The sequence below is a fragment of the Asterias rubens genome, chromosome 1, assembly GCF_902459465.1.
Source record: "Asterias rubens chromosome 1, eAstRub1.3, whole genome shotgun sequence".
Classification (NCBI taxonomy): domain Eukaryota; kingdom Metazoa; phylum Echinodermata; class Asteroidea; order Forcipulatida; family Asteriidae; genus Asterias; species Asterias rubens.
Genome location: NC_047062.1, coordinates 30,979,350 through 31,005,711, shown reverse-complemented (window position 1 = coordinate 31,005,711; position 26,362 = coordinate 30,979,350). Strand labels below are relative to the sequence as shown.

At 41.0% G+C, this 26,362-nt stretch overlaps 1 protein-coding gene across 1 annotated transcript in view; it reads right to left on the bottom strand.

The window, feature by feature from the left end:
• Positions 1–26,362, bottom strand: part of LOC117289690 (zinc finger FYVE domain-containing protein 26-like) — a 42,293-nt gene that overhangs the window by 5,315 nt on the left and 10,616 nt on the right. Inside the window, exons 10-38 of the mRNA XM_033770929.1 lie at positions 26,090–26,167; positions 23,484–23,653; positions 21,506–22,541; positions 20,333–20,453; positions 19,648–19,895; positions 18,955–19,184; positions 18,101–18,267; positions 17,751–17,836; positions 17,155–17,255; positions 16,657–16,749; positions 15,769–15,979; positions 14,324–15,363; positions 13,292–13,507; positions 12,389–12,454; positions 11,750–11,941; positions 11,325–11,420; positions 10,953–11,112; positions 9,621–9,782; positions 8,822–9,081; positions 8,327–8,466; positions 6,945–7,006; positions 6,103–6,320; positions 4,573–4,733; positions 3,870–4,046; positions 3,402–3,567; positions 2,645–2,737; positions 2,260–2,322; positions 1,868–2,017; positions 101–298 (exon numbers count right to left, since the gene is read on the bottom strand). Coding sequence (XP_033626820.1) covers positions 101–298; positions 1,868–2,017; positions 2,260–2,322; positions 2,645–2,737; positions 3,402–3,567; positions 3,870–4,046; positions 4,573–4,733; positions 6,103–6,320; positions 6,945–7,006; positions 8,327–8,466; positions 8,822–9,081; positions 9,621–9,782; positions 10,953–11,112; positions 11,325–11,420; positions 11,750–11,941; positions 12,389–12,454; positions 13,292–13,507; positions 14,324–15,363; positions 15,769–15,979; positions 16,657–16,749; positions 17,155–17,255; positions 17,751–17,836; positions 18,101–18,267; positions 18,955–19,184; positions 19,648–19,895; positions 20,333–20,453; positions 21,506–22,541; positions 23,484–23,653; positions 26,090–26,167 — 6,161 coding nt within the window. The remainder of the gene's footprint in view (positions 1–100; positions 299–1,867; positions 2,018–2,259; positions 2,323–2,644; positions 2,738–3,401; positions 3,568–3,869; positions 4,047–4,572; positions 4,734–6,102; positions 6,321–6,944; positions 7,007–8,326; positions 8,467–8,821; positions 9,082–9,620; positions 9,783–10,952; positions 11,113–11,324; positions 11,421–11,749; positions 11,942–12,388; positions 12,455–13,291; positions 13,508–14,323; positions 15,364–15,768; positions 15,980–16,656; positions 16,750–17,154; positions 17,256–17,750; positions 17,837–18,100; positions 18,268–18,954; positions 19,185–19,647; positions 19,896–20,332; positions 20,454–21,505; positions 22,542–23,483; positions 23,654–26,089; positions 26,168–26,362) is intronic.

Sequence of the window (26,362 nt, the reverse complement as noted above, 5' to 3'; positions counted from 1 at the left end):
GAACAATAATTTATGGAGAAATTCTTTTCATGTACATGGACAACGTGCTCCAGTAATCCTTACCAGAAAATAACTAAGTCATAATAATGTAAATGTTCACCTTCATAAAGAGCTGCACGTCGTAGAGCACATGGGCCAAGCTGTGTGTGTTAAGGTATCGGCAGGAGGCCGTCAAGTACTGGTTCCATGCATTCAGTGTTGGGTCTTGACGTAACATCTGACTCTGAAGGTCATGCAGGTTACCATGCTTTATACAGGGTACCAGTAAACCTTCTAGGAATACATCACTCGAACAATGCTACAGGGGCAATCAAAGGTAAATCAATTATTTCAATACACAAAATCTGTTTAAGGTTCACTATAACATTACCTACACTTTTAAAATCTTACTAAGGAAATCGTTTGACTGCATAGGGTCAAATAATAATTGCTTATCACTAGGCATACATGTTACAATTACGTCTTTAAGTCCAAACATTTAGGTGATGAGTTTGTCAAAGAGTGGAGGGTTTGGGGGAATATGGGAGGGTTAACTTGCAAAATACAAAATGGTGTTACATACTACTATTACGCATTTGAGTGTAAAATATAAATACATGATTGTGGAATAAGAAAGAGCAGTTGTCAATCATTTAATCAATCCACCCAATCAATCAAATAGTCAATCAATCAATCAATCAATAATAAAGCATGAAATAGGCCTACTATGCTAATTACAAGCCCATATACAGGGTTAAATACAAGGTCAAATATTGGGTCACGTATTGGGTGAAATACAGGTTCAAAAATAGAGTCAAATTGAGCAATAATACAAAGTCAAATACAGGGTCAAATATAGGCAAAAATATACGGTGAAAACAGGGTCAAGATGAGGTCAAATATAGCATTAATACAAGGTCAAATATACTGGGTAAAAACACAAAAATACATGGTTTAATACCAGGTCAATAAGAGGTTCAAAAATAGGGTAAAATGCAGGGTTATACATAATGTCAAATGCACAGGGTCATACATATGTTCAAATGCACAGGGTCATGGTCAAATGCACAGGGTCATGGTCAAATGCACAGGGTCATGGTCAAATGCACAGGGTCATACACATGGTCAAATGAACAGGGTCATACACATGGTCAAATGCACAGGGTCAAACACATGGTCAAATGAACAGGGTCATACACATGGTCAAATGCACAGGGTCATGGTCAAATGCACAGGGTCATACACATGGTCAAATGCACAGGGTCATGGTCAAATGCACAGGGTCATGGTCAAATGCACATGGTTATGGTCAAATGCACAGGATCATGGTCAAATGCATAGGGTCATGGTCAAATGCACAGGGTCATGGTCAAATGCACAGGGTCATGGTCAAATGCACAGGGTCATACACATGGTCAAATGCACAGGGTCATACACATGGTCAAATGCACAGGGTCATACACATGGTCAAATGCACAGGGTCATGGTCAAATGCACAGGGTCATACACATGGTCAAATGCACAGGGTCATACACATGGTCAAATGCACAGGGTCATGGTCAAATGCACAGGGTCATACACATGGTCAAATGCACAGGGTCATACACATGGTCAAATGCACAGGGTCATACACATGGTCAAATGATGCAGATGGTGATGCCGTTTTTCTACCAATGCCAGGGCTTTTCTCATACCTAGGCTTAAGGTCCACCTCAGGCTTAGTGTGCTGATGTTCGTGCAATACATGTACATGCTGCTCCAAAATACAGGTTGAAGACCGAGCTGCCTAAGCCTGAGCTGGAGCCCAAGTCAAGGTTCGATATGCAAGTTAATTACCGAGCGCTGCTTGAGTTTGTTTATTAGAGGTGTAATGTATAAGTGTACATACCTGACTAAGAATGTAGGATACAGCAAGAGGTAGTCTGTTGTGTCTACGGTAAAAATTAACCATAGTGATATGGGGGCAGTATGTGTTAATGTAATGATGGCATTCCTGCAGTGCTGGGTTGTCTAACGCTGCACTGGAGGAGAAGGACGCCTGAAATGACAAACAAATCATAGTCAGCCTTTGTATTTTATTTTATTTATAGTATATTTATTGGGACTTGAGTCAAGTCTACACCTCAAGGTGCTATGGCGCATACAGCAGCCACAAGCAGGAACACTGGGGCGAACCCCTTCTCTTTTCGATAAGTGCACTGGGTTCTTTTACATGCTCTACACAACACATAGTACTGTTAGAAGATACTTAAAAATACAAAGATGAAAACTTGTGCTTACATTTTGAGGTTCTGCGATGAAATCTCTGATCGAAGATGCTGAGGCATTCAAGATCGCTTGAACCTAAAAAACAATAATAATAATAATGATAATAATTCAAATTATAATGCGCTGTCTGTCACATGCCTATCTCAAAAAAACATAATTTAGAAATAAAGAGAAGGTGAAACAATTATTAAAACTACTAAACCATCCTCCAACCAGGTAGTAGTTAATAAGCCGGTCAGTTCTTTTCAAACCTAAATAGTCTCCAGAATTCCGAAATCTACTTCATGGCAGTAGAATAAAAAACAAGGCCTAGTTCCAAAAAAAAACTACACAGCAAAGTAGATACACACATTGTCACACTGCAAACCGAATAAACAATAACAAAATGAGTACGTACAGTATCAGCTTGAGATGCCGACGTCTCCAGATGTTGAATGATATCAGTGACCAGTTTGGAAGCAGGAGACATGGAATTCTTCTCACTTGGTGCCTTCAGCAAAAACAAAAAACAAAATGTCAAAACAATGGATTAATACGATACTGAAACATCAAATTATGCAGTTTTTAGTCTTTGAGTATCTTAGACTGGCATTTTCTTTCTTAGATGTGCATTAAGTCCACTGTTTGGAAAAGAAATTACATGGAGATAACAGATGTAAGTCGCCAGACAAAAAGGATGTTTTTTTTAAGCCTCTTTCTGTATTGAAACATTCCCGTCATGAATTCCCTACATGAGCACGATCTTCTTATATGAGCCAATTAAGTCCACTGTTTGGAATAAAAATTACATGGAGATAACAGGTGTAAGTTGCCATACCAAAAGGATGTGTCATTTTAGCTTCTTTCTTTAATGAAGCAGTCGCGCCATGAAAAGACCGATCCATTAAGCTTCGCCCCCACTGCGCATTGACCAATCACAACTCATTGCACAACCAAAAGTACGACACTATAAAGTCCGACATGCGTGCACGTATGCTTGGTGCGCCCGGCAGAGTTGTGCAGAATGGCATTGGAGAGGCTCACGTATTCTTGCTCACACATGCGCCGTGGGCTGAGCCTAATGGATCGTTCTATTGCATCCATGAGAAGCATAAACACCATCTCCTTCTAAAGCACAAAGACGCAAAAACATGCAATTCCTTCACATTCCTCACCTTGAGAATCCGGACAAATTTTTCCCTGGCTCCCTGGTAGTCCCCTGCCCTGAGGCAGCTCATACCCCATGCCGACCACACAGCAGATGTATCCAGCATACACTTGGTGGATACTTCGCTCGCCAGTGAAAGCCGCTCGGCAAGAACTAAACGGTCTCGCACTTGTCTGAAAATACAACATTGACGTGAGATCAAGGTATGAAATCAGTTGATGGTCAAAAGCAATTTTGATTCTTTTTCACAAACGACATATGAATACACCATCAGAAAATCCATTGTGTAGCATGTACAGGCATCTACCATGTTTGACTTGTTTCCCCCTTTCAACATGGGAGAAAAGGTACTGGAATTCATACTAAAATTTATAAATTCTTGAATCAATACAATACCTCTGCTAGCATAAAATTACTTAACTAATAGCTTTGGAAAATGTCCTCATAAATGCTGTAACCTCCATTCAAGGCTCACCTTGCCAAGTCCGTATTGGACAGTTGCTGAATACTAGGTATATCAGCACTATTACTGCTGACAAAGAGACTAAGTAGATCAATGAAGCTTTGGTAACTGTCACATAGTTCAATGCTACTGCTGTCTCCATCCGTCATGAACTTCAGTTTAGCGTTGAACAGGAGCGTCTTCATCATACTATTATAAGGCAAAAACACACATGGCAATTTATCTCGGCTTCAGACTTAAGAGACCATTCATTTTAGTATAATCATCACCATATCTGCAGGCATGTTTTTTTTATAGTTTTTTTTTACAGTTTTTCCTTGTACAAATCTACAACAGAAATTTGATGTTGTCGTAGAAACATAGATGCTATTGCTACAATGGGAAACATTGGACAATGTCAACTCAGGACCTGACCTTTACTTTTATCTTTTTGCTTGAGAAGAAGTAGACCAGATCTTGCAGCTGCTTGTGGCCGCTATGGTCATTTTGGTACAAGCCGTTATGGCCGCTACGGCCCCTAGAGTGTTTAGGGTCATATGAATTGGAAAGTTTTTCCACTTTAACTCTTTAACACGCCGTCCTTTTGCTAACAAGCGGATTAAATCCCATCAAAAAAAATAAAGTTTGGGGTTTTGTTACAAATTATAATAACTTCAATGCATGATGTCAGATCCAGTCTGAGCCAAAGCTGTGGTCATTTCGTACATGGCCTTACCTTATAATCAGGTTATAGTCCACTTCAGGGTTGGGCACTCCAGGTCGGATCGGCCTCAGATACTCGGACAAGTCTCGACACATCTGTAGTATGAGGGCACCGCAGGTTCTAGGATCACTGTGGAGATCTAGAATGGACAGACAGACCGAAGTACTTGGTGCCTGGATGGACAAAAGGCAAAAAATCAAATGTAGTGCAAATTGAACTGACGTAATCTTCACAATAAAATTGGTTGCACCATTTCGTGGGTGTCGTGGCCGAGCAGAAAAGAGCACCCAATTCAAGCTCTTGTGATTCTGTTCAGCGGAGTGTGGGTTCGAATTCCGGTTGTGACACTTGTGTCCCTGAGCAAGACACATCACTATAATTGCTTCTCTCCACCCAGGGGTAAATGGGTACCTGTGAGGGCAGAGTTGGTTCTTGTGATAGATTAGCCTTGATTGCGCTACATATTTGGCGGCACAGGCTGTATACTCCACAAAGCCTGGGATGGTTTAAGGAATGATTTAAGGCCCAGTGACCAGGGGTAATAATGTTGAAGCGCCATTTGCGTTACTGCGTGATGGACCTGAGCGCTATATAAGAAGCCACTATCATTATTATTGTTATTATTTTGTGTGTTATACTGTGTAGTGTACATTATTAAGCGACTTTGGGTTTACACAAGTTTCAAGAACTGGAATCAACCACTAGTCAAGGAATAGTTAGTCAAACCGTGTTAACTATTGTTATATCAAGATCGACCACTAGTCAACCTTATTCTTGTCTAGTTACTAGTAAACTGTGATCAACCACTTCTCAGTTAGCCATCCAACTTACTAGCCTCCAAAGCTACTAGGTAATGGTAGAATGACATCAACCACTAGTAAACTTTTAGTTAGCTGCCCAACTTACTCATCTAAACCACTAGTTAATGGTAGAATGACATCAACAACTAGTAAACTATTAGTTAGCTGCCAAACTTACTCGTCTAAACCACTAGTTAATGGTAGAATGACATCAACAACTAATAAACTATTAGTTAGCTGCCAAACTTACTTGTCTAAACCACTAGTTAATGGTAGAATGACATCAACAACTAATAAACTATTAGTTAGCTGCCAAACTTACTTGTCTAAACCACTAGTTAATGGTAGAATGACATCAACAACTAGTAAACTATTAGTTAGCTGCCCAACTTACTCATCTAAACAACTAGTTAATGGTAGAATGACATCAACCACTAGTAAACTATTAGTTACTTGCCCAACTTGCTCATCTAAACCACTAGTTAATGGTAGAATGACATCAACAACTAGTAAACTATTAGTTAGCTGTCCAACCTTTAATCTGATATAGTTAATGGTTACTTGCGATCAACCAACTCAACATTTAGTTTAACTTATCCATTTCGCTCAACTAAACTACTAGTTATTGGTGGACTGACATGACCCACTAGTCAACTATTGTTTCCCTAGTTCAACAAGGGACAAAGGGTACTGAAAATCATACTCGATATCTCCCTTTTTAGCTGTTCAACTCTTCGCTTACCTGTTCATAATAGAAGTCTTCTCTGATGAACGTGTTCATGGCGTTATCCAATGTTAACTTCCACTCCATGATTTCCATATAAAGTGTTTCCGATCCTCCAGAGTGTCCACTGGTTAAACTGGATCCAGGTACGGGGGTGCGCTGTTGCCATGAGCTAGGGGAGACTCGGAAACTGGGCGATGTTCCTCTGCTGCAGCTGGGCGACTGTCTACGACTCCCTGATAATGCAATCATTTCAATAAAGACAATTTTTTTATTAATATTCAATTCAATTCAATTCAAAATTGGTTTATTTTCATATAAAAATACAACACCAAATAAAAAGTCACAGACTAATGGCATTTGGTTAACAATAAAATTACATCAAAAATATAAGTACAAGTTTATATGATAATACAATAATATTAAAAATATTACTAGAGTTAAACAGACAAACAGGAATTGGGAAAACTGCCATAGACAGGAGGGGGGGGGGGGATTTGTGGACACAAAATTAAAACAAAACAAAAGGGAGTTTAAAGTTTAAAACAAAACAGCAACATTCTGGAGGCAAGGTAGATTTGGACACAACAGGAGCACAAAGGAAATGAAATGGAGCTGTGAAACTATATGGCTCCAAGGCTTTATAAAACTAATATATTATTAATATTGTAATAATTTACAGTTTGTTATTGCTCTAGAATTTCAGCACAACACATTTCCCTGTAGGCACAGCACTAATGTGAACTCCTTAATCCTTTGGCTCTTAGACTAAAAAAAACATTAAAATTTTGTTTTCTTGGATAATCAATCTCGCTGTTTGTCTGTAAACAAAATTATAAATTTACTGCAGCTTTTCTGACCTGGTTGCCTGACTTTGAGGCGTTGTTCAAGAATCTGAGATGATGAACTCCCGTGCTGTGGTCTGCAAAGGTGAGGAAAATAGTCAAACAGTAGCGCTGAGTTAACAAAGGGGTCTTAAAACATCACAACAGAGTGCAAAGGTTATGAGTTCCAATCCCACCCGAGTATTATGCCTGTCAATTTTTCCACAAGACTTGGGAAAGTACAGAGTGTTGAACACAGTGTAGGGTAAACACAACAGCTTCCCTTCAAATATTACTTACTGAGGTGCTGTAGTTTTAGAGAAATGAGTCAAACAATGTCATGAAAATACGTCTGTAAATGCTTAAAATAATTTTTGCCTCATGAGACAAAAATTATTTTTCATGACATTGTTTTACTCATTTCTCAAAAACTACAGCACCTCAGCAAGTAATATTTTCAGGAAAGCTTTCTACTATCATTATCTTCAAACTGTGTAAGTTTAGTGTAAATCTGTGGACATTGTGTTTTTTGTCCAACAAAAAGTACATACACCCTTTAACACGGCTTTTGAAGATCTGTTACGAGTCAAGTGTGCGAAATTGATAGAGAAGATCATTCCATAGCTTTGGTGTACATGCATCAAAGCTTCTATCACCTGATAAAGAATGAGATAGACATGTACCCATAGGAATGTTCAACAGTTTTTTTGTTTGATGATCTCAGATTGGGCCAAGGATGGTATTGTACACAACAAGTTTCTCATAGACACTGGGACTAGGCCATGCTTTCCAATTAAATTAAATTCCAAAAAACTTCAATCATCCTCAATGGGCAATTACATCCGTTGGCCAGCTCCAGATGAAAACATTAACAGTTAAGGCTAGAAATAGACAATATACATTTTTTTCAAAATATAAAGATTATTTGACAAAATGAGAATAAGCAGATATGTAAAAGTGGTTGAAACCACAGCAGTTATATACAAGTAAATACATATGAATAACATTTATTGAATGTACATTAATAAGAACCACATAATAAATTATACATATACAGTGTAAACAGATAAATGTAAAAAACAAAACGAACAAACATATATTATATCGTTGCGGTACCCGCTGTCAAAACATAGGATTCGAACTGCCTATAGCTACCAGGCAACCTCGGTAGTCTAGTTGGTAAGACACTGCTCTAGAATTGCAAGGGTCTTGGCTTCGAATCCCACCCGAGTAAATATGCCTGTGATATTTTGTTCACAGGACTCGGGAAAGTAATGAGTATACAGTGCTAACACACATCGGTGTATGGGTAAAAACCACACAAATAAAAAATAAAATAAAAAGTATAGGTCCACAACTACATGCATTGTGAAATTCTGTTCCTGCTACAATCGCCTGAAGTCAACTTGAATTCCTACCTTGGCATGATGAATGCTTGATAGCACTGATCGCAGACTCTAACTGGAGTGTCACCGTAACCCTCCACCACTGCCTTCAGCTGAGAGCATCGCCAGCAGACAACACGACCACAACGACGACAATGGTGACGTCTGTTGAACTGTAATAACAATTGGTTTCAGTATTGATAGTTGTCAAAAGCCAGTAACTGCACTTTATGTGGCCCTCCAAGTACTGTACCTGAAATAACAAGCCTGTGAAATTTTAAACTTCTTCGGAAGTTTAAAAATTGTTTGTATCATTTTTCAACAACTTTAAAAAAATAGTGTGAAAAATATTCAGTTTTTGAAGAAAAATATCTAGTGAATCTCTTTTGGAGTTGCGATGGTTCCAAAAAGAACCAGTGGTTTAACAAGTCAGTTCTTTTCAGGAAAGAAAATATCACATGCAGGCAATCAAACCTTTGTTCAAATGTTTCTTAAAGAACCTCCTTGTTAGGGTATCAGGCTACTCACCATGCTGAATCTCTCATCCTTGCATACCATACAGTGTGTCACCTTAGTGTCTGGTACCCAACTGTCTCTTTTCGGTGGCGAGGTGGGTAGCCCTTCTTGGATGGGAGCGATGGTTGAGGGCGCTATACTTCCTGTTATAGAGACAGCGTCCGACACAGTGGATAATGAGGACCTGCGTGACGATGATGTAACACGTGGAGACTGGCCACGTGGGGAGAGACCACGAGATACACTTTGAACTGATGGGGTGGGGCTGGGTCCTATACATTGAGAAAAAGCATTGAATATTGTTAAACATTATAAAAGGTAAATAGAAATTTGTTTAGATTAATTTCTTGACATGATTCAGCAAAGCTTAAATGAGAGCCACTGAGCTGAGACACGTTAATCCTGGGAAGAAACAATTACATTCCAAATAAACTTGTTCAATTTATATTATGGATTAAAAACTAAAAAGTAGCAGTAGTAGTACCATTGGTTGGTGTATGATCCATTGAAGTCCACCATTTAGTAAAGCAAATACATGGAGACAACAGGTGTTAGTTGCCAGACGAAAAGGATGTGTCTAATTTGAGCATCTTTCTTAAATGGAGCATTCCCGTCGTAACAGGAATGATAGAGCAGTAACTCAGGCTTAACCGTTCGTCTTAAACCTTGCAGGGTCGTGGCCGTGCCCAAAGGACCTCCCCTTGGGCACGGTCCTTTATCCCACGGTCAAGACCCTGCCGGTTATAATTGCCCATTGAATACCTCCTTGCCACTCTTGTATCCACTTTATTCAGACATAGAGTCAACTCACCTCTTTCACTAGGTACAGGTATAGCTTGTGACGATGATGGTGACGTTGGAGAGCTCACTGTAGATAACATAGATGATACACTAAGTCTACCACGGCTTCTTCTGTGCCCAGTTGGGGATGTAACACTCAGGCTCGATGCGGGCCGTATCGTACAATCTAGATCTGTCAAGGAAAACAAACACCACAGGTGGTGAGGAAAGCTGGTTCAAAAGAAATGTTCTCTTTTGAAAAGTTTGATTGTTTTAATCTTACGTAGATGTATACAACAAAATTAACTCGTGAAAAGTTCATTTAAAAATGGTCGCAATATTAAGATATTGCCAAAACTCTGGAGCGAATAATGTCCTTGCAGGAAGAATAATCCCTCGTCCCTCTTTCCTTCAGAGGCTGAAAAAAAAACGCTGACAAAGCCGTAATTCCTGAATAAAGCTGGAAAACTGGCATCCCTTGGGTATGTAATAATAATAAGTAATAATACAAAGCATTTATAGGCGCTATACATTGTACAAAGAACAGAGCGCAACACAAGAACAAAAACATAACCAGACCAACGACAGGCCGATAGATAAACAAAAAGAGGAGCAAATTACGATGGTTCTGGGAATAAAAATGTCTTGAGGAGGCGTTTAAACACAGCCAACGACGCAGCTTCTCTCAAACTTGTGGGACGAATGTTCCACGAGCGGGGCGCAGCAACTGAGAAGGCTGTGTCCCCGGCTTTCCTTTCGGATCTAGGAATGGAGAGCCGGGTCAAGTCTGATGAGGAGCTGAGCCGATGGCTGTGTGCATCAGAAATACCAATTTGTAAGTGAATCAAATTAACAAGATACGAGGGAGCTTGAGCATGGAGAATTTTGTAAATCAGAGTGAACATTTTGAAATAGATTCTTTCCAGTACACACAATTAATCCACACATTCAATCCAGGAACCTATAACAAAAGAGGACAGTAGGGTCCCTGGCTGGGTGAAGGTCCCCAGTTGGAAAATGTGTACACAAAAAAAACGGGAGCTGTTGCCAAGAATTTACAAAATTACAAACAAACGAGGGACAATGGGAAGCTACTAGGAAATATTTCTTGACCACAAATAAGAGAGTATCATAAATTTATGAATATTATAGACCGTATTGAATGACCCCTTTTTTGCTATGAAAGTCGCCATCTTGTAGGGCAAACCGTATGCATGTCTAAATGCGTACATCAATGAAGCACGAAGCACGCAATATTCACTGTTTGATTTCTACAGCACATGCATGCACACACGCACGCACAATACAGTGTATAGATAGTTTTCATAGATAAATATTCATTAAGAGTTGGACAGTTTCAAACCTTGTGGTGGGCTCTGTACAGCAACGACTAGCTTTATAGCTTTCTTGGCGTACTTAGCCACTAATGCATCGCATGATTGTAGTGATAATTCACTGCCTCTGAAGTTGTTGGTTTGAAGTTCGCGTCTCAAACAGTCCAGGACGGCTGATGCATGCTCTATCTGTAAAACACCAAAGTGGGTGTTAAAAACGTGCCTCAGTGTATGTATAGTGTTTACAAGTACTAGCCAGAGGGTTTATTTCTACCGTGTTTAACAAGTGTTTATGAATGTTACCTCAGTGTTCTTGAGTGTTAACTCAGTGTTCATGAGTGTTACCTCAGTGTTCATGAGTGTTACCACAGTGTCCTTGAGTGTTTACCCACGACCATTACCTTGGTATTCATGAGTAGTTGTTCCAGTATAAGCATCGGTTTGGAAACAAGATCCTCGCATTCAGATCTCTCTGGCTCTGGTAAACACAGCAAAGCCTGCAATGAAAAAAGGTGCTATGGTTATAAATTAAAAATGCATTCGCCAGGGCTCAGTTTCATACAGCTTGTACAAACAAAAACGGCTAAGCTCAGAAATACCTTGCTTAGCAGAAACAGAAAAAGACCCCCCAAGCAGAAGGTTGCCAAACGGCCCAGGGGTCAATTTCACAAAGATAGTCCTAACCTAGGACTAGTCCTAAGAGTTATTTAAAAACTAAGGCTAGTGCTAAATAAGGATGAGTAACTCGTCCTAACTAAAGACAAGCCTAGTCTTAAATCTTTGTGGAATCCACCCCTGGTGAAACAATTGAATGAAGGTATAGTACCTTGACTCCTAGACTCAAAGCCTGTAGCTCCTCCATCTCCTCCATGCTTATCTTGTCGAGGAAATGATCCATCATGAACTGAATCAAGAACACCGTGCTGGCCAGACTAATCCGATCCTCTGGACCCTCCTCGGCCAGTAAACTCTGGCAGATTTGGAGACACATCAGCTTATCGGGGATATGCTCTAGAATCTGAAGGAGAGAAAACATACATATTCAAACTCATGCATATTCATGATTGAGAGGCTGGTCTATTCACCAGTAGACTCTGGCAGATTTGCAGACACATCAGCTTGTCGGGGATATGCACTAGGATCTGAAGGAGAGAAAACATACATATTCAAACTCATGCATATTCATGATGGATAGCCTAATTCTGACTGGTCTATTCACCAGTAGACTCTGGCAGATTTGCAGACACATCAGCTTATCGGGGATATGCACTAGGATCTGAAGGAGAGAAAACATACATATTCAAACTCATGCATATTCATGACCGATAGCCGAACTCTCACTGGTTCAACAAAAAAGTAGTATTTGGTAAACACAAATGTCTGCAAGCCAGTCTGTTTCTTGACATTAGACCAAGGTGGTCCATTGACGGCAGTAAGAAGAAAATGAATGATGTTGTTTACTTACCTGATATGCAATAAGAGTGTTGCTGCCGTCTCTCAATAAATGCTGCAGATGTTTCTCATGAATTGCCTGGGAAAGAAATACAAGAAAAATTGCCACTTAAACCTAGCAGAGTGCCCTGAGTTAAATACATGTCATGCCTCGCATTTTAAGTTGTTACTTTACTACTCTTTAAAACAAACTGAAAATAAAACTTCAAGAAACATTGACTTTAATGTACTCTGTTAGTCTCCATCTCTCCTGAAGCTGAGCAATGTAAACTGTTCGAAATGTCAAGACCCCAACGGCTGAGTCAATACTTCTCCCAAAAGAGATTTACACATGGTTATATTCGCACGCTTACTAGTTACTTCTTTCTTTCCTTTAGTTGTTGGTTACTTCAATACGTTTGTTTTTGTTGTAGAGCCGACACTCCTACCAAAAGAGATTTACACATGGTTATTTTCGCAAGCTTACTATAGTTACTTCTTTCTTTCCTTTAGTTGTTGGTTACTTCAAAACGTTTGTTTTTGTTGTAGAGCCGACACACCTACCAAAAGAGATTTACACATGGTTATTTTCGCAAGCTTACTAGTTACTTCTTTCTTTCCTTTAGTTGTTGGTTACTTCAAAACGTTTTTTTTTTTTTTTTTAGAGCCGACACTCCTACACGTACACATGGTTGTACTCGCAAGCTTACGAGTTACACATGGAGTTACTCCTTCCTTTCTTAATACCTGTTGGCTACATGTACTTCAAATCTCTTTTCAGAGCCAACACTCCTCACAAAAGCAGTTTACATTTGGTTGTATCCACACGATTACTAGATATAGTTACTTCTTTTTTACTCTCACTTGGTGGCTACTTCAAAACTTTCCAGCCAAGAGTTTAGAATATAGATAATAGAGAACATATTCTCATGCTAACCTCTTTCAGGGCGTGGTACACGCCGTGAAGGACAGCCCATCGCTTTGCCAGATCAAAGTCCCCAGCACTCAACATGACATCAAGAACCTCACTTGGGTCCTCTGCACTGTCTGTTGCCACCCTCTGCCATTGGGTATAGGGACTCGGTAACGCCATAGGGTCGGTCTCATCTTCAGAAATCAGCGGCGAGGTTTTGACCTGGGCATATTCTGTGATCTAGGAATTTAATCGTATGGTTGATTTATTAATGAATGGTATGAAGCCTCTAAAAAAAAAACTCCGCCTTGTGTTGATTTCCAGCGCCTCACAAGATATGATTTATCGTGAAGATGAGCAGAGTATACTGTTTGAAACGTCGAGACCCAACCGGCTCTTTTCAGAGCCAACACTCACCCTAAGAGATTTACACATGGTTGTACCCGCAAGTTTATTAATTATTTATAGTTTCTTCTTATGTCTCAACACCATGGCAAGCTTCAAACAATACTTAAGATATGATTTATTTTGATGAGAAAGCTTTGCAAAAACAGCACACTACATAGCAACAAATGTACAATGCCCATAGTAACCAATGTACTATACTCATAGCAACTAATGGATTATACCCATAGCAATGAGCACCCGGTAGTCAATATTTTTTATTCTACATGGATTTCAATAACACGGTTGATCTAAACCCATTAGAGTGGTGTTTGCACAGTAGTTGACTGACTAAACTAAAAAGTAAACAATAATTTTTCCTGGCAGGGATTCTCAAAAAGGGTTATCATAAAATTTGATAATCGAAAGGAGGATTATAAATAATAATAATGATAACACATTTGTAAAGCGCCTAATGCAAAAAGCCGCTAATCGCATAAAGAGAACAATAAAATAAACAATGAGAGAAAGATATATGATACAAATAAGCAAATTACAAAAAGCAGCTTTAAAAGGCATTATAAGTAACAGAATACCAAAAGTTTTGCATTAAATGTTTAAAAACAAAATCTAAACACTACAAAATTTGCATAAAGTATCAAGAAAGTCAACCTTATTATATGTCTTCATTTGCTCCAACTTGTCACAAACAGCTTTTCTTAGGCTGGCTCCTGAAGCCGGATGTGCAACACAGTGATTCAGTAATTGCAGACACACCGAAACTGGTAGACGGGGTAACAGACCAAGGGTCACGCGAGAACACAAGTCCTTGTCTTGAAGGCAGAGGAGGGACCTCCAGGATTCCGAAATCAAAATATCCACGCTTTTCTGAGGAAGGTCTGCCTGGGCTGCACAGCAGAGTATGAAGTCTCGAATGATTGGCAGATCAGGCAGCCAATCAGAGGTTGAGTCTGTCTTGGGCAGAGCCTCAATAAGCTGCAAGGCTTCTGTCCAGTTGGAGTGTGCGACCAGGTAATTTAATGTGTAAGACATCATCGCCTGATAGTGGTCACTGTGATGGTTTGCAAGGGTGCAGGAGTGTGCGTCACGCAGTGTCATGGCAGCACTTAGGCTCTCCGGTAGGTAACTATTGGCCTCACTCTCCACTGCCTCGGCCGTTTCAACAACACTGCTCAGGTAGGTCTCCACATACCTCTGCATTGTGGAGTATCCCATCACATGCTGCAAGACTTTAGCCATCTCTACTCGTGAGGAAGCTTTGGTAGCGTGGTACTCCCTGTCTTCCCCGAACGCCCCCTCATCGAAGACAAGGCTCTTTGGGGTCCCCATGGGACTGGTCAGGCTCCCACTGCTTTCAAAAGACTTCTTCAGAGCGAACCGATCCGGTCTCTCATCGACTGCAACACTGATGAGGCCGGCGAGCGATGCCACCAGTTTAGACTTGGAGTGGAGGTAGGCCATGGTAGACTCAGTCATGCTGAATGTTGGATGAGGAAGACTTTTCAGCGGCTCGACGCTCGGAAGGTTCTCCGGCTGTGAAGAACTTCGCTTGTGCTTGAGGGTCTGAGGGGTGCTGAGTGTAGGCGTGGAGTGGTAATCAAACTTGTAACCATAGGAGAAATCATAGGGTTCGATTCTGACTGTGAATCGGAAGGAGCGGCCTCTGTTAAGCAGTGGTCTGTCGGCCGGACCTAGTATAAAATAAAACAAATGACATTTACTCGTTGATTATTCCCCAACACTAAAACACTACATAATATCATACAAAGCGTAGCTCCACACTACATTTAAGAGGCTAAAATGAAACATCATTTTCATCTGACAACTAACACCTGTTATCTCCATGTAAATCCTTCTACAAAACAGTGGACTTAATTGAATCACACACAAACCAGTAGGGCTGCTTACATTCCCTTAGGTAGATTAACTGCTCATCCATTAAGTTGAATCACCCAAATAATTAAAACACACCCACTCAGTGAAAAGGTTGTACACTTTCCAACTTGTTGTCGACAAACTCGGAAATTCTTTACGAGCTTCTCCGGAATGAAACAGAGCTTCTCCGGAATAAACAATTGAATAGTTTTTGAACATACCGCCAGACAAGGGCGTCTTTTCCTCCAGCTGAATGTGCCCAGGTGAACAGCTCAGGACGTAACTCTCCAGTTTCTCTCCCATGTGATTGGACATATGAGGAGCCACCACGTTGAGGAGTCCACCATAGATATGACCCTGCTCAATGTCTATACCCAGACTCTTCCCAGTGAAGTCCTTACGGAACCAGTCTAGCTGTTTAGGTATTGTAACCTACAATGACATTTTGCAACGAGAGAACATTGAAAGATGAGTGTGAGAACAAAAAACGGTTTCAATGAAACAAAGAAAGTACCTTTAAAGGCAGTGGACACTATTGGTAATTGTCAAAGACTAGCCTTCACAGTTGGTGTATCTCAACATATGCATAAAATAACTAACCTGTGAAAATTTGAGCTCAATCGGTCATCGAACATCAAAACACCCTTGTCACACGAAGTTGTGTGCGTTTAGATGGTTGATTTCGAGACCTCAAGTTCTAAATCTGAGGTCTCGAAATCAAATTCGTGGAAATTTACTTCTTTCTCGAAAACTATGGCACTTTAGAGGGAGCCCTTTCTCCGATGTTTTATACCATCAACCTCTCCCCATTACTCGTCACCAAGAAAGGTTTCATGCTAATAATTATTTTGAGTAATTACCAATAGTGTCCACTGCCTTTAAATCAACACAGTGTGCAACATATCACGGCCGAGCTCTAGTGCACTGGACTCAAATTCTCCAAAGCTGAGATGGTTTAAGGAATGAAATAAACTGCCCAGTAACTGAAGTAATAATTTTCATGCACGATTTAAAGGGAATTGGCGGACAACAGCAATGTACAAGCGTGCATTACCATGTATGTAAAAACATTCCAGATAAAAAGAGATATTAGGGCATAAACCACTTACTTTGAGTTTCTCTTCGTCTATTATGACATAATTCTCCAGGAATCGCTGCATTGCAACTTCCAGTTGCCCCTCAACGTCTTCCGATTTCATAACCTACAAGTATCAACAGAGGAGGGAACTGCATGATTAGTCTTCTTATTTGGCCAATTCAAAAATTCTCCAAGAAGAAGAAGTTCTTTAATGTGACCACCAAGTTGGCTAAAATGTTCACTGATTGGCTGCACTGCAAGAAAGCTGCATAAGAAAGAGGCTAAAACATCCTTTTCATCTGGCAACTCACACCTGTTATATTTATGTAATTCCTTTTCCAAAAAGTGGAATTAATTGGATAACGCACAAGCCAGTAGGGCTGTTGACTGCTTGAGGCAGATGAACTGCTCATCATTGAAGTTAAATTACCTTTTAAAGTAAGTCAATGTTGTATACTTTCCCAGTTTTTTTGCTGAAATCCTTTATTGTACAAAATTACCCTTAAGAATCTTGATCAAATTACTCTACCTCCAGGATTGGTGATACTTGGCATCCACTTGAGATGACGAAAAGCAAACGTGTTTCAGCTGGTGGTAGATACTTATGCCAAGGGTCACTTGGACTTAATGCTTCAAAAAATATATATAAATAGACAACACATTAACTCTCCTACTCTTGGTAACATATTCAAGTGACTTGACAAAACGTTTGAAAATAGTTAACTGCATAATTTGTGTATGGTGGCACATTTGTGTACACGACTATACTGTGTCCATGTGTTTATGTTGTATATGCACTCTCCACATGATATTAAATTTCAGGCTGGCATAGTTTGTGTACCAACGTGGATGATATTGAATGCTCAGATTGTGGGAGGGTTGCCAGTGTACTCTGTAGATGTGGTCACCACAAGAAATAATATTGCAGGCCGACATAATTTATCGATCATTCAAAACCAAAGTGGGCGACATCGAATGGTCAGACATTAAGAGAGTTGACTGTGTACTGCTGACTGTGTACTTCAAAGACAAATATTTTAAACATTTTGCAATTTAAGGAAACATTGATCTTCTTCATACAAGGTTTGTGAATCATCTATAGAGAAAAATGAGGTGTATTTATACCATGTAATCTGTGCTGGAGTAGATTGTTGAAACAAGATGGTGGATGGAGACCTGCCCGGAGAATGGTGTAACGAAGCTCAAAGGCACTGCAACCAAACAATAAATGTACAAAACATAAACATGATAAAGAAGAAATTTGTTGAGTATGCTCATAACATTAAAAAAATTATAAGTAACAAATTTTCCTGCAATTTTTTTCTTCTTCAACATTTTACTCTCAATATAACTAAAAACAATGTCGTCCCCAAACAAGCTCATTCAGGCTTTCAAATCCTCAACTTCCATTGTTGAACCCGAAATTCCCTCTAAAACATTTCACACTTAGGATGACCCCCTTAGTGCCTACTCACGTTACTGTGCCTAGCTGGCCAATGCAATACGCCATCTTGTTTAGATACGTGATACGGTCGCTGATCTGCCTACTGCTGGTGCCTGGTAGGGCGACCTCATCTTCAAAATGGAGTCTCTCCGTCAGTGAACTGTGCCTCTTGTGACTAGAAGTTTGTCGCATAACATCCTGTATTTAAACAACAAGGATGGTTTATATTCTAAATATACCAAGGAGGGGGTGTCATAGCCGAGCAATCTAGGGTGATGGACTGAAGTTCTGTAATAGCATAATGTGGGTTCGAATCCTGGCCTGGTAAGTCGTGACACTTGTGTCATTGAGTAAGGCATATTATCATAATTGCTTCTCTCCACACAGCAGTACAAATGGGTACCAGGTTGATTGGCATTAAACGACAGAGTATTTCTATTCCCTTGGACAGGATGCCAGTATATGGCAGGTTACTCCCCAGCTCTCATCGGTACCCATTAGCACTCTATGATGGAGAGAAGAAATTATGATAAGATGCCTTGCTCACCTCGCCCCAATTTCATGGCTCTGCTAACCTCCAAATTCTGCGCTTACGATAACCATTCCCCGCTTATTTGCAAGCACCAAATTTCTGCGCTAGCTGTGTAAGCAGAGAATGCCGAATAACATGAAGTCTGCAAGCGCTGAAGCCAAATTCCCCGCTAACCCTTGAAATACGCTTGACATAAGCACAGAATTCCCTGCTTTCGTAAGCACCGATTCTTTGCTTAAAGTCAGCAGAGCCATGAAGTTGGGCCAAGGCCACGACTCAAACTCACATTCTGTAACATACAGAACTTGAGCCCACTGAAAAGAAGATGGTATGTGACATCAAGGGGTCCTCACCTTGGATATGAGCTGCTGATAGATGTGATAGAGGGAGGCATGGGCCAACAAGAGGTTCATCACATTCACAAAGAAACAAAGCTTCTGATTAGCCGTCCCCAGCAGGTCCAGATCAACATAGGACAGCTCCCTGGTTGCCTCTGAGATGGCCAGGAAGTCTTGGTAGCAGCAGGCTAGCACGCTGGCCCGTAGGTCAAACACTTTGCTATAGTTGGAGGTTGTTGCATGGGCTGGAGAAAAAGAGATGCAATGAAAATGATTTTGAAATTTGCTCCAACTCAACACAGTGAATTCTAAATTCACTAATGAGAAACAGCAGAACCATTTCACAATGTAACAAAGGTCCCCACAACGTTTCATTTGTTAAACTGTGTTCCACATGAGAGTTCTTTTGAAAAGGGAAGAGTAGAACAACAAAAGCAAGTTCCTAAAACTCTGTGTGCAGAAAAAGATGGTGTATAGACCCATTGCACATTGCGCAGCGCCTTGTGGCCGCCATTTTGGGGGTCAAAATGTGCACAAAAACGATGGTACAGTTACACACCAATGCACGTGTAAGCACGTGTACAATCTTTTTGCGCATGTTTTGACCCCCAATATGGCGGACAGGAAAGTGCACTGGGCGCTGTGCTATGGGTCTGTACATGTGTGTAACCATCAACTTTTAAAAGATCTGTTGTACTCTTCACATACTTTTCATCAGCGTGATCATTCTGGAGAGAAGTTCCTCTGCAACAGCCGTAGGATGTCGCGGCTCTTGAATCCATCTAGTCTCCTCTCCAGGATCATTCAGGATGACATGCCCAGACGGTCTGGAAGGGACGCTGTGTGATCTGGGCCGCCTAGTCTCCTTGATGGGCTGCATTGGGATGGTTGGGCAACAACTCCGAACGATGACATGGACGAGGTTGAGCTTCAGCTGGTCGGCAACACCTTCAAGCCTGGAAGAGAGGAGTAGACATAATATTGGCGATGTTCATGAACCAGTCAACTTTAGAGAGGAGCTCTAAAATGTCTATGGTGGAATTTAGTTTTGTGATGCACCCCTGGCTGCCTCTTCCCAGGTTGTATCATAAACTTAGGTGTGATCCCTTGATAGATAGCAGCAGAGGTTAAGGGGATGGATGTGACTATCTATTTCAAATGTCAAGTAAAAATATTAATTTTTTAGTACAAATGACAAGGATCATGCAAGTTTGTACCAAACAAACATTGAATGTACATGTATTTTGGAGAAATCTTGCTTTTCCAATGAAATAGTTGTTAATATCTTCTGATTCAATTCTATGACAACGCACTCATACACATCTAATACTTGTATAGTATATTTCATCTATTACTGATATATTATTTCCTCAAATCAATCCTGAATGACAACCTTGTTGGAGGGATCTGGTTCTGGAACATAAGTTTGCCGAGAAGGTAGGTAGGGCTTTCCTCCAGGACACAGAATGGGTTGACAGCCTTCGTGCCCCCACTATGCAATGGCTGCTCATGGCCTGTGAAAATACAACAAGGGGATGGTTATTGTTTCTCGGGAAGAAGTGTTTGCTCTGAAAAGAGGTGGTTTGTTTGCCTTAGACGTTGTTAGGCATCTGTATCTACTCAAACTCTCTATAAATGTTTTCTGGTTTAACTCACAAATGGAATATGTGGCAAAATATTAAATATAAATCCCCTTGCATACATACATACATTACATACATACATATCAGCATTTATTTATATGAGGCGCCTTTTTCCCAAGGTTACAAAGGGCCTACAGAAGATGCAACAAAGAAGTCCAAACTCAAGATGTTCCAATGTATGTGAAGTGAAATAAAACAGTCATCTATATCTGTATAAATGAGTCTTAAGATGAATTTTGATTTTACAAGACCAAAGCAGTGCCTCACTGAGGCCATTGTAGACCAGGCCTTGAATTCATTCTTGAAGGGGCACAGCAATTTTTTTTCGCTATTAAGGGGCACTTCTTTCAGGAAATTAAAAATTTGTATTGAAACTTAGCAAAGGGCACCAAAGCAAAAGCACAGGGCACCACGGCAGTTGCTGTGGGTGCAGTGGGTTATTTAAAGTCCTGGAAGACCTATCATTGGCTGTGAGTTGTGCACGAGACATACACATTTGTTTAAAGGCAGTGGACACTATTGGTAATTACTCAAAATAATTATCATCATAAAACCTTTCTTGATTACGAGTAATGGGGAGAGGTTGATAGTATAAAACATTAAGAGAAACAGCTCCCTCTGAAGTGACGTAGTTTTCAAGAAAGAAGTAATTTTCCACGAATTTGACTTCGAGACCTCAAGTTTAGAACTTGAGGTCTCGAAATCAAGCATCAGGAAGCACACAACTTCGTGTGACAAGGGTGTTTTTTCTTTCATTATTATCGCGCAACTTCTGCGACCGATTGAACTCAAATTTTCACAGGTTTGTTATTTTATGCATATGTTGAGATGCACCAAGTGAGAAGACTGGTCTTTGACAATTACCAATAGTGTCCACTATCTTTAACCTCATGTATTTATAGGGGTCTACTGGTTAGACAAACCTGGATGCCAGTCCTTTGCTTCTACAAGTAACGACGACAGCACACTGACATGGCTATACAGACTCATCAGGTAGTTACTAAACACCATACTCTGCTCTGTATCTGCAGCGGCCAGCAAACCTGCCAGAGATTGACATGAGTTTCCGCTCTTATCAAACGTTTGCAACAGATACCTCATGGCCTGGTGCACCATGGATTGTCCCTTGTTGGCAGAGCTCAAGCTGGCGTCCAGCTCATTGGACGATCCGGGAAAAAACGGCACCTGGCGTTTGCTGTCTGTCTTGATAGCCCGACTGAACCCCATCACTGCCTTCCTGTGCTCCAGGATGGTATTGATTTGAGCCCGCAATGTGACAGCATCTAATGGCCTTGTGGCTTGCAGGAGAGCCTCGCTGGCGCTACGCTGATAAAACTCTTCTAGAATGTCTTGACGGATGAGGGCAGTCGAGTCGGCAGATATTGGTGCTATTAAGTTATTGATCTGATGCACAAAGGGCAAGACGCCCACCAGGAGTTGCAGAGGGTCCAACTTGGTGGCCGACTGTGGGGGTGAACGAGCTTTGTACGATTGGTCATACTCCCCAAGACTGTGCAGTCCGAGCTGTAGGCGACCCTTGGCGACGTCCAGTAAGTCCGTGCTGGCCTTCCATGACATGCAGGCTGTGCATGCTAGATCGAAGATCACAACCCCCGCAACATTCAGCATCTGGATGCTCTTCAGCATCGTGGCCACACTGGAGTGCTTCTCGTGTGGATCGGAGTTGACGAGCGGCGTCGTTGGTAATAACGGAAGGTGCGACGTTGCCAGGAGGTCGTCCACAACACCCGAAACAGACAGTGATGCTGTCCCTGAAGCAGCGATTTTCCCGATGGAGGATGAAGAGGATAGTCTGGGCTTTGCTGCTACTGAAGTGGAAGTCATTTTGGAAACTTTGGTATCGAGGCTTTGCAGTCGTCTGACTGTGTGCTCCCAGTGTTCGGCAAAGTAAACCTCAGAAACTTCTGGCTTGTCTTCAAGCTCAAACATCTTCACCACCTACAAGTGAAAGAAAGGGACAGTAACTGATCTTTACAGACTTTGTATGTTTGTCTGATGGAGCATCCATGTGAAACGAAACCAAGTGCGATGAGTAATAAAAGTGAATTCCAGAGTCTTGGTGCTATGTTGGAAAAGGCTACATCAAAGCAGATTAATTGACAGGCATTTCCTTTTTAAGGGTGTATGGAAGCCAGTTTGTAGACTCGCTGATTCGACACACTACCAGTCTTCCAATGTTTCAATAAATACTTGTGCACCCACCACACAAGACAACTGTAATCATCAATGTCAAAACCCAACCTACAATGCCTGGTCTACGAAATGCCCACCAGGCGGGGTGGTGCTTTTAGTCTTGATGTTCCTATTAGTTTCCATTTGCAAACCTCAGAGCTCTCAAAACTATCAAGGGAGGGAGGTCACACCCCTACACTCCCCCATGACCCAATTTCATAAAGCTGCTTAAAAGCACACAAATTTACTTACAATTTTGCTTACTGGACACACGCAAGAAAAGAGTTACCAGCCAAATAACCATCTTGTGTGTAGTTTGTGACTGGTTCCCTGCTTACTATTGCTAAGCAAAAACTTCTTAACCAATATGTTCTGCTTAAGCAGCTCTATGAAACTGGGCACTGGTCACTACACCTGTGGGCCCAATTTTATAGTATTGCTCCATGAGCTGCTTTAGACAAAATTTTGCTTAAGCAAAAAAAAATCCTTGCTTAGTAAAATCAGATTATCAACCAAGACTCCACTCAATTAATGCTAAGTAAACAACAGCTAAATACCAGTCACAAGCAATGTATGTGGCATGACATTTTTGCCTGTAACATGTGAAAAATAAGCGAGATATTTTCGTGCCTACACTGTAAGCAAATTTGTGGCTTAAGCAGCTCTATGAAATTGGCCCCTGGTTGAGATGATATTTAGGACAGATACCTGAAGAGCCTGTGCATAGGTCCCTCTATGTAAACACATTCTGAGAAGTGTGTCTTGAGACGACAGCATACGGGCGACCACTCCTCGCTCACTAGACGACAGTTTGGCATCTGACCTCCGACGTCTTTGCCTCCTTTTACGTCGCTGCTTAGCACTGCTGTTACTGCCCTCTTTAAGAAGAAATGATAAACACATATCTCTTTGAAATTCCATAGATACAAGATGAAAATGTTTCGAGGGATGTTTTTACTTTTTATGATAACAGTTTTGTCAAGTGAAGTGTGAAGTTGAAGACTTCAAAATCTCAACCTAAATTTAGTAAGGGTTGAAAAGTAACACCATGTACATGAAATATCTGTTGTTGTTATTCTGAAAAGCAGAGTTTTTATTTTTTATTTGGCATTTCGATCAGTATTTTGGATCAGTGCGTATTTTTGGAAACAAGATGTTACATGTACAAAACCGGTTCTTTTTAAAACCTTAGTCTCAGAGAGATAGTTCAATCTTCCACCAGTCGGTTCCCAAACAACTTTAGAAATTAGTGCAATCAAGTGCTGTGCTCTGAGAATCACACAAAAAGTGCTTGGATTTCAAGACTATAACTTTTTATTCTTATCTATAACTCAAATAAAAGAACAAAATTAAACAAAACGAGGCTGCTTCTTGATTGAGTGTCTACAGCAGCTAGTCTATTGCATGCAGTTTGCCTCAGCCAAAGGTGAAGCCTCAGCCAGAGGTGAAGCCTCAGCCAGAGGTGAAGCCTCAGCCAGAGGTGAAGCCTCAGCCAGAGGTGAAGCCTCAGCCAGAGGTGAAGCCTCAGCCAGAGGTGAAGCCTCAGCCAGAGGTGAAGCCTCAGCCAGTGGTGAAGCCTCAGCCAGTGGTGAAGCCTCAGCCAGAGGTGAAGCCTCAGCCAGAGGTGAAGCTTCAGCCAGAGGTGAAGCCTCAGCCAGTGGTGAAGCCTCAGCCAGTGGTGAAGCCTCAGCAAGAGGTGAAGCCTCAGCCAGTGGTGAAGCCTCAGCAAGAGGTGAAGCCTCAGCCAGTGGTGAAACCTCAGCCAGTGGTGAAGCCTCAGCAAGAGGTGAAGCCTCAGCCAGTGGTGAAGCCTCAGCCAGAGGTGAAGCCTCAGCCAAAGGTGAAGCCTCAACAAGAGGTGAAGCCTCAGCCGTAGGATGTAAAGTTAATGTCCAAGGTGCTAAAATTACTGGACTCTGGTCATTGGTCAATCATGTAATTGTGAGCTCTTTAATAGCATGCACTACATGTATGGCTATTTTGAAATTTAAAATTAATACCCTCAACATCTGCTTTAGAGGCTGCATTATCCTTTGGCAAATAAACAAAATAAAAATTAAGGTCTTGGCTTAAGCTTTTTGTAAATTAGCCCACTGGGCTAGTAAACTGTGAATTTTCCCTGCCCAAGGAAGATTAAGTAGCCCAGATTTCAAACATATACATTGTCATTAAATGTATCTTTCTGATGTAATAACAGTACCGATCACAACAAGTTGAATGGTCAAATGAAGTTGCATTCACACACTCAAAAATAAAGAACACATTTTAAAAGTTGCACAGTTATTAACAGCCTGCCAGGTATTGTTCACTACCTCATACCAATTTCTACTATTAAAACAATAATATGCCAGGCTAGTGTTAAGGGTTAACCCCACCCTTACAGATACCCTTTTCCGTGACACCAGTAATGATTTATAATTAAGTTAAAAGCAAAATAAATATTTTGCATTAGCATTCCTTAACCATTCCCGAACCCTTCACCACCAGTAACTCATCGTGCAATGTTTTGTTTCCCCCAGACAAAGAGGGGCAATAGGCTGCTGGTATTAATGCTAATGCTCAAAATCTCCCTTTTCCGGAGGTCATCGTGGATTTTATAACTCCAGATTACAAGAGACTGATAGGCTGCCAAAATTGGTTTGTCATAACGTATTTGAATTCGGGAGGCAGTTTTGAATGATCACTGACAGGAAACCCATGGCTTGTCTACTGTGATTGTACTCTCCACAGTCTCTTGTGGCATTTTGTGCTAAGAGCCAGTTGGGTAGGAAAGAACACCACTAGTGGCTTGTGTACAGTGGACTCAGTTTACAGTCTCCTGTGGTGTTTTGTGCTACATGTAAGAGTCAGTTGGGTAGGAGAGAACACCACTAGTGGATTGTGTACAGTGGACTCAGTCTCCCCAGTCTCCTGTGGTGTTTTGTGGCAAGAGCCAGTCGGGCAGGAGAGTATTACTGATAGTGGATTGTGCATAAGTGTGGACCTAGCCTCAACCAACAGACTCCTGTGGCATTTTGTGGAAAGCGCCCTGCTGTTCAGGAGAGTACACCACTAGTGGCTTGTGTACAGTGGACTCAGTCATGTCAGTCTCCACAGTCTCCTGTGGTGTTTTGTGGCAAGAGCCAGTCCGGCAGGAGAGTCTCCTGCGGGCCTGAGAGTATACCAAAAGTAGCAGGGTTTGAATAAAAGCATGAAGCATGAGAATATGACAGTCTGGAAGAAACAAAGAAGCAAGCAATGTCTTGGTTAGCCCATGAGTATGAGAATGAGTTGAGTGTTTTCTCTCATTAATTTCCACATGACCTGAATCTGACCTGCTGACAACATGCCAGTGTTGGACTTGGCTGATAGTGATCTGTAATACAACCCTGATGAACTGCGTCTCATATGACCTGTAGTTTTCAAAATTTCATTTTCAAAACATGTTTAAAAAAATTACGTCTAGAATCTTAACTTCCAAGGTGATCAAACTAGTTCCTGAGGCAAAGCTCCAACCGAGGAGACCTGCTATCAACTGTCCACACAAATTAAACCATAAGTTGACCGTTGAGAATTTGGCTCTCGATCATGAAGGTACATTGCATGGG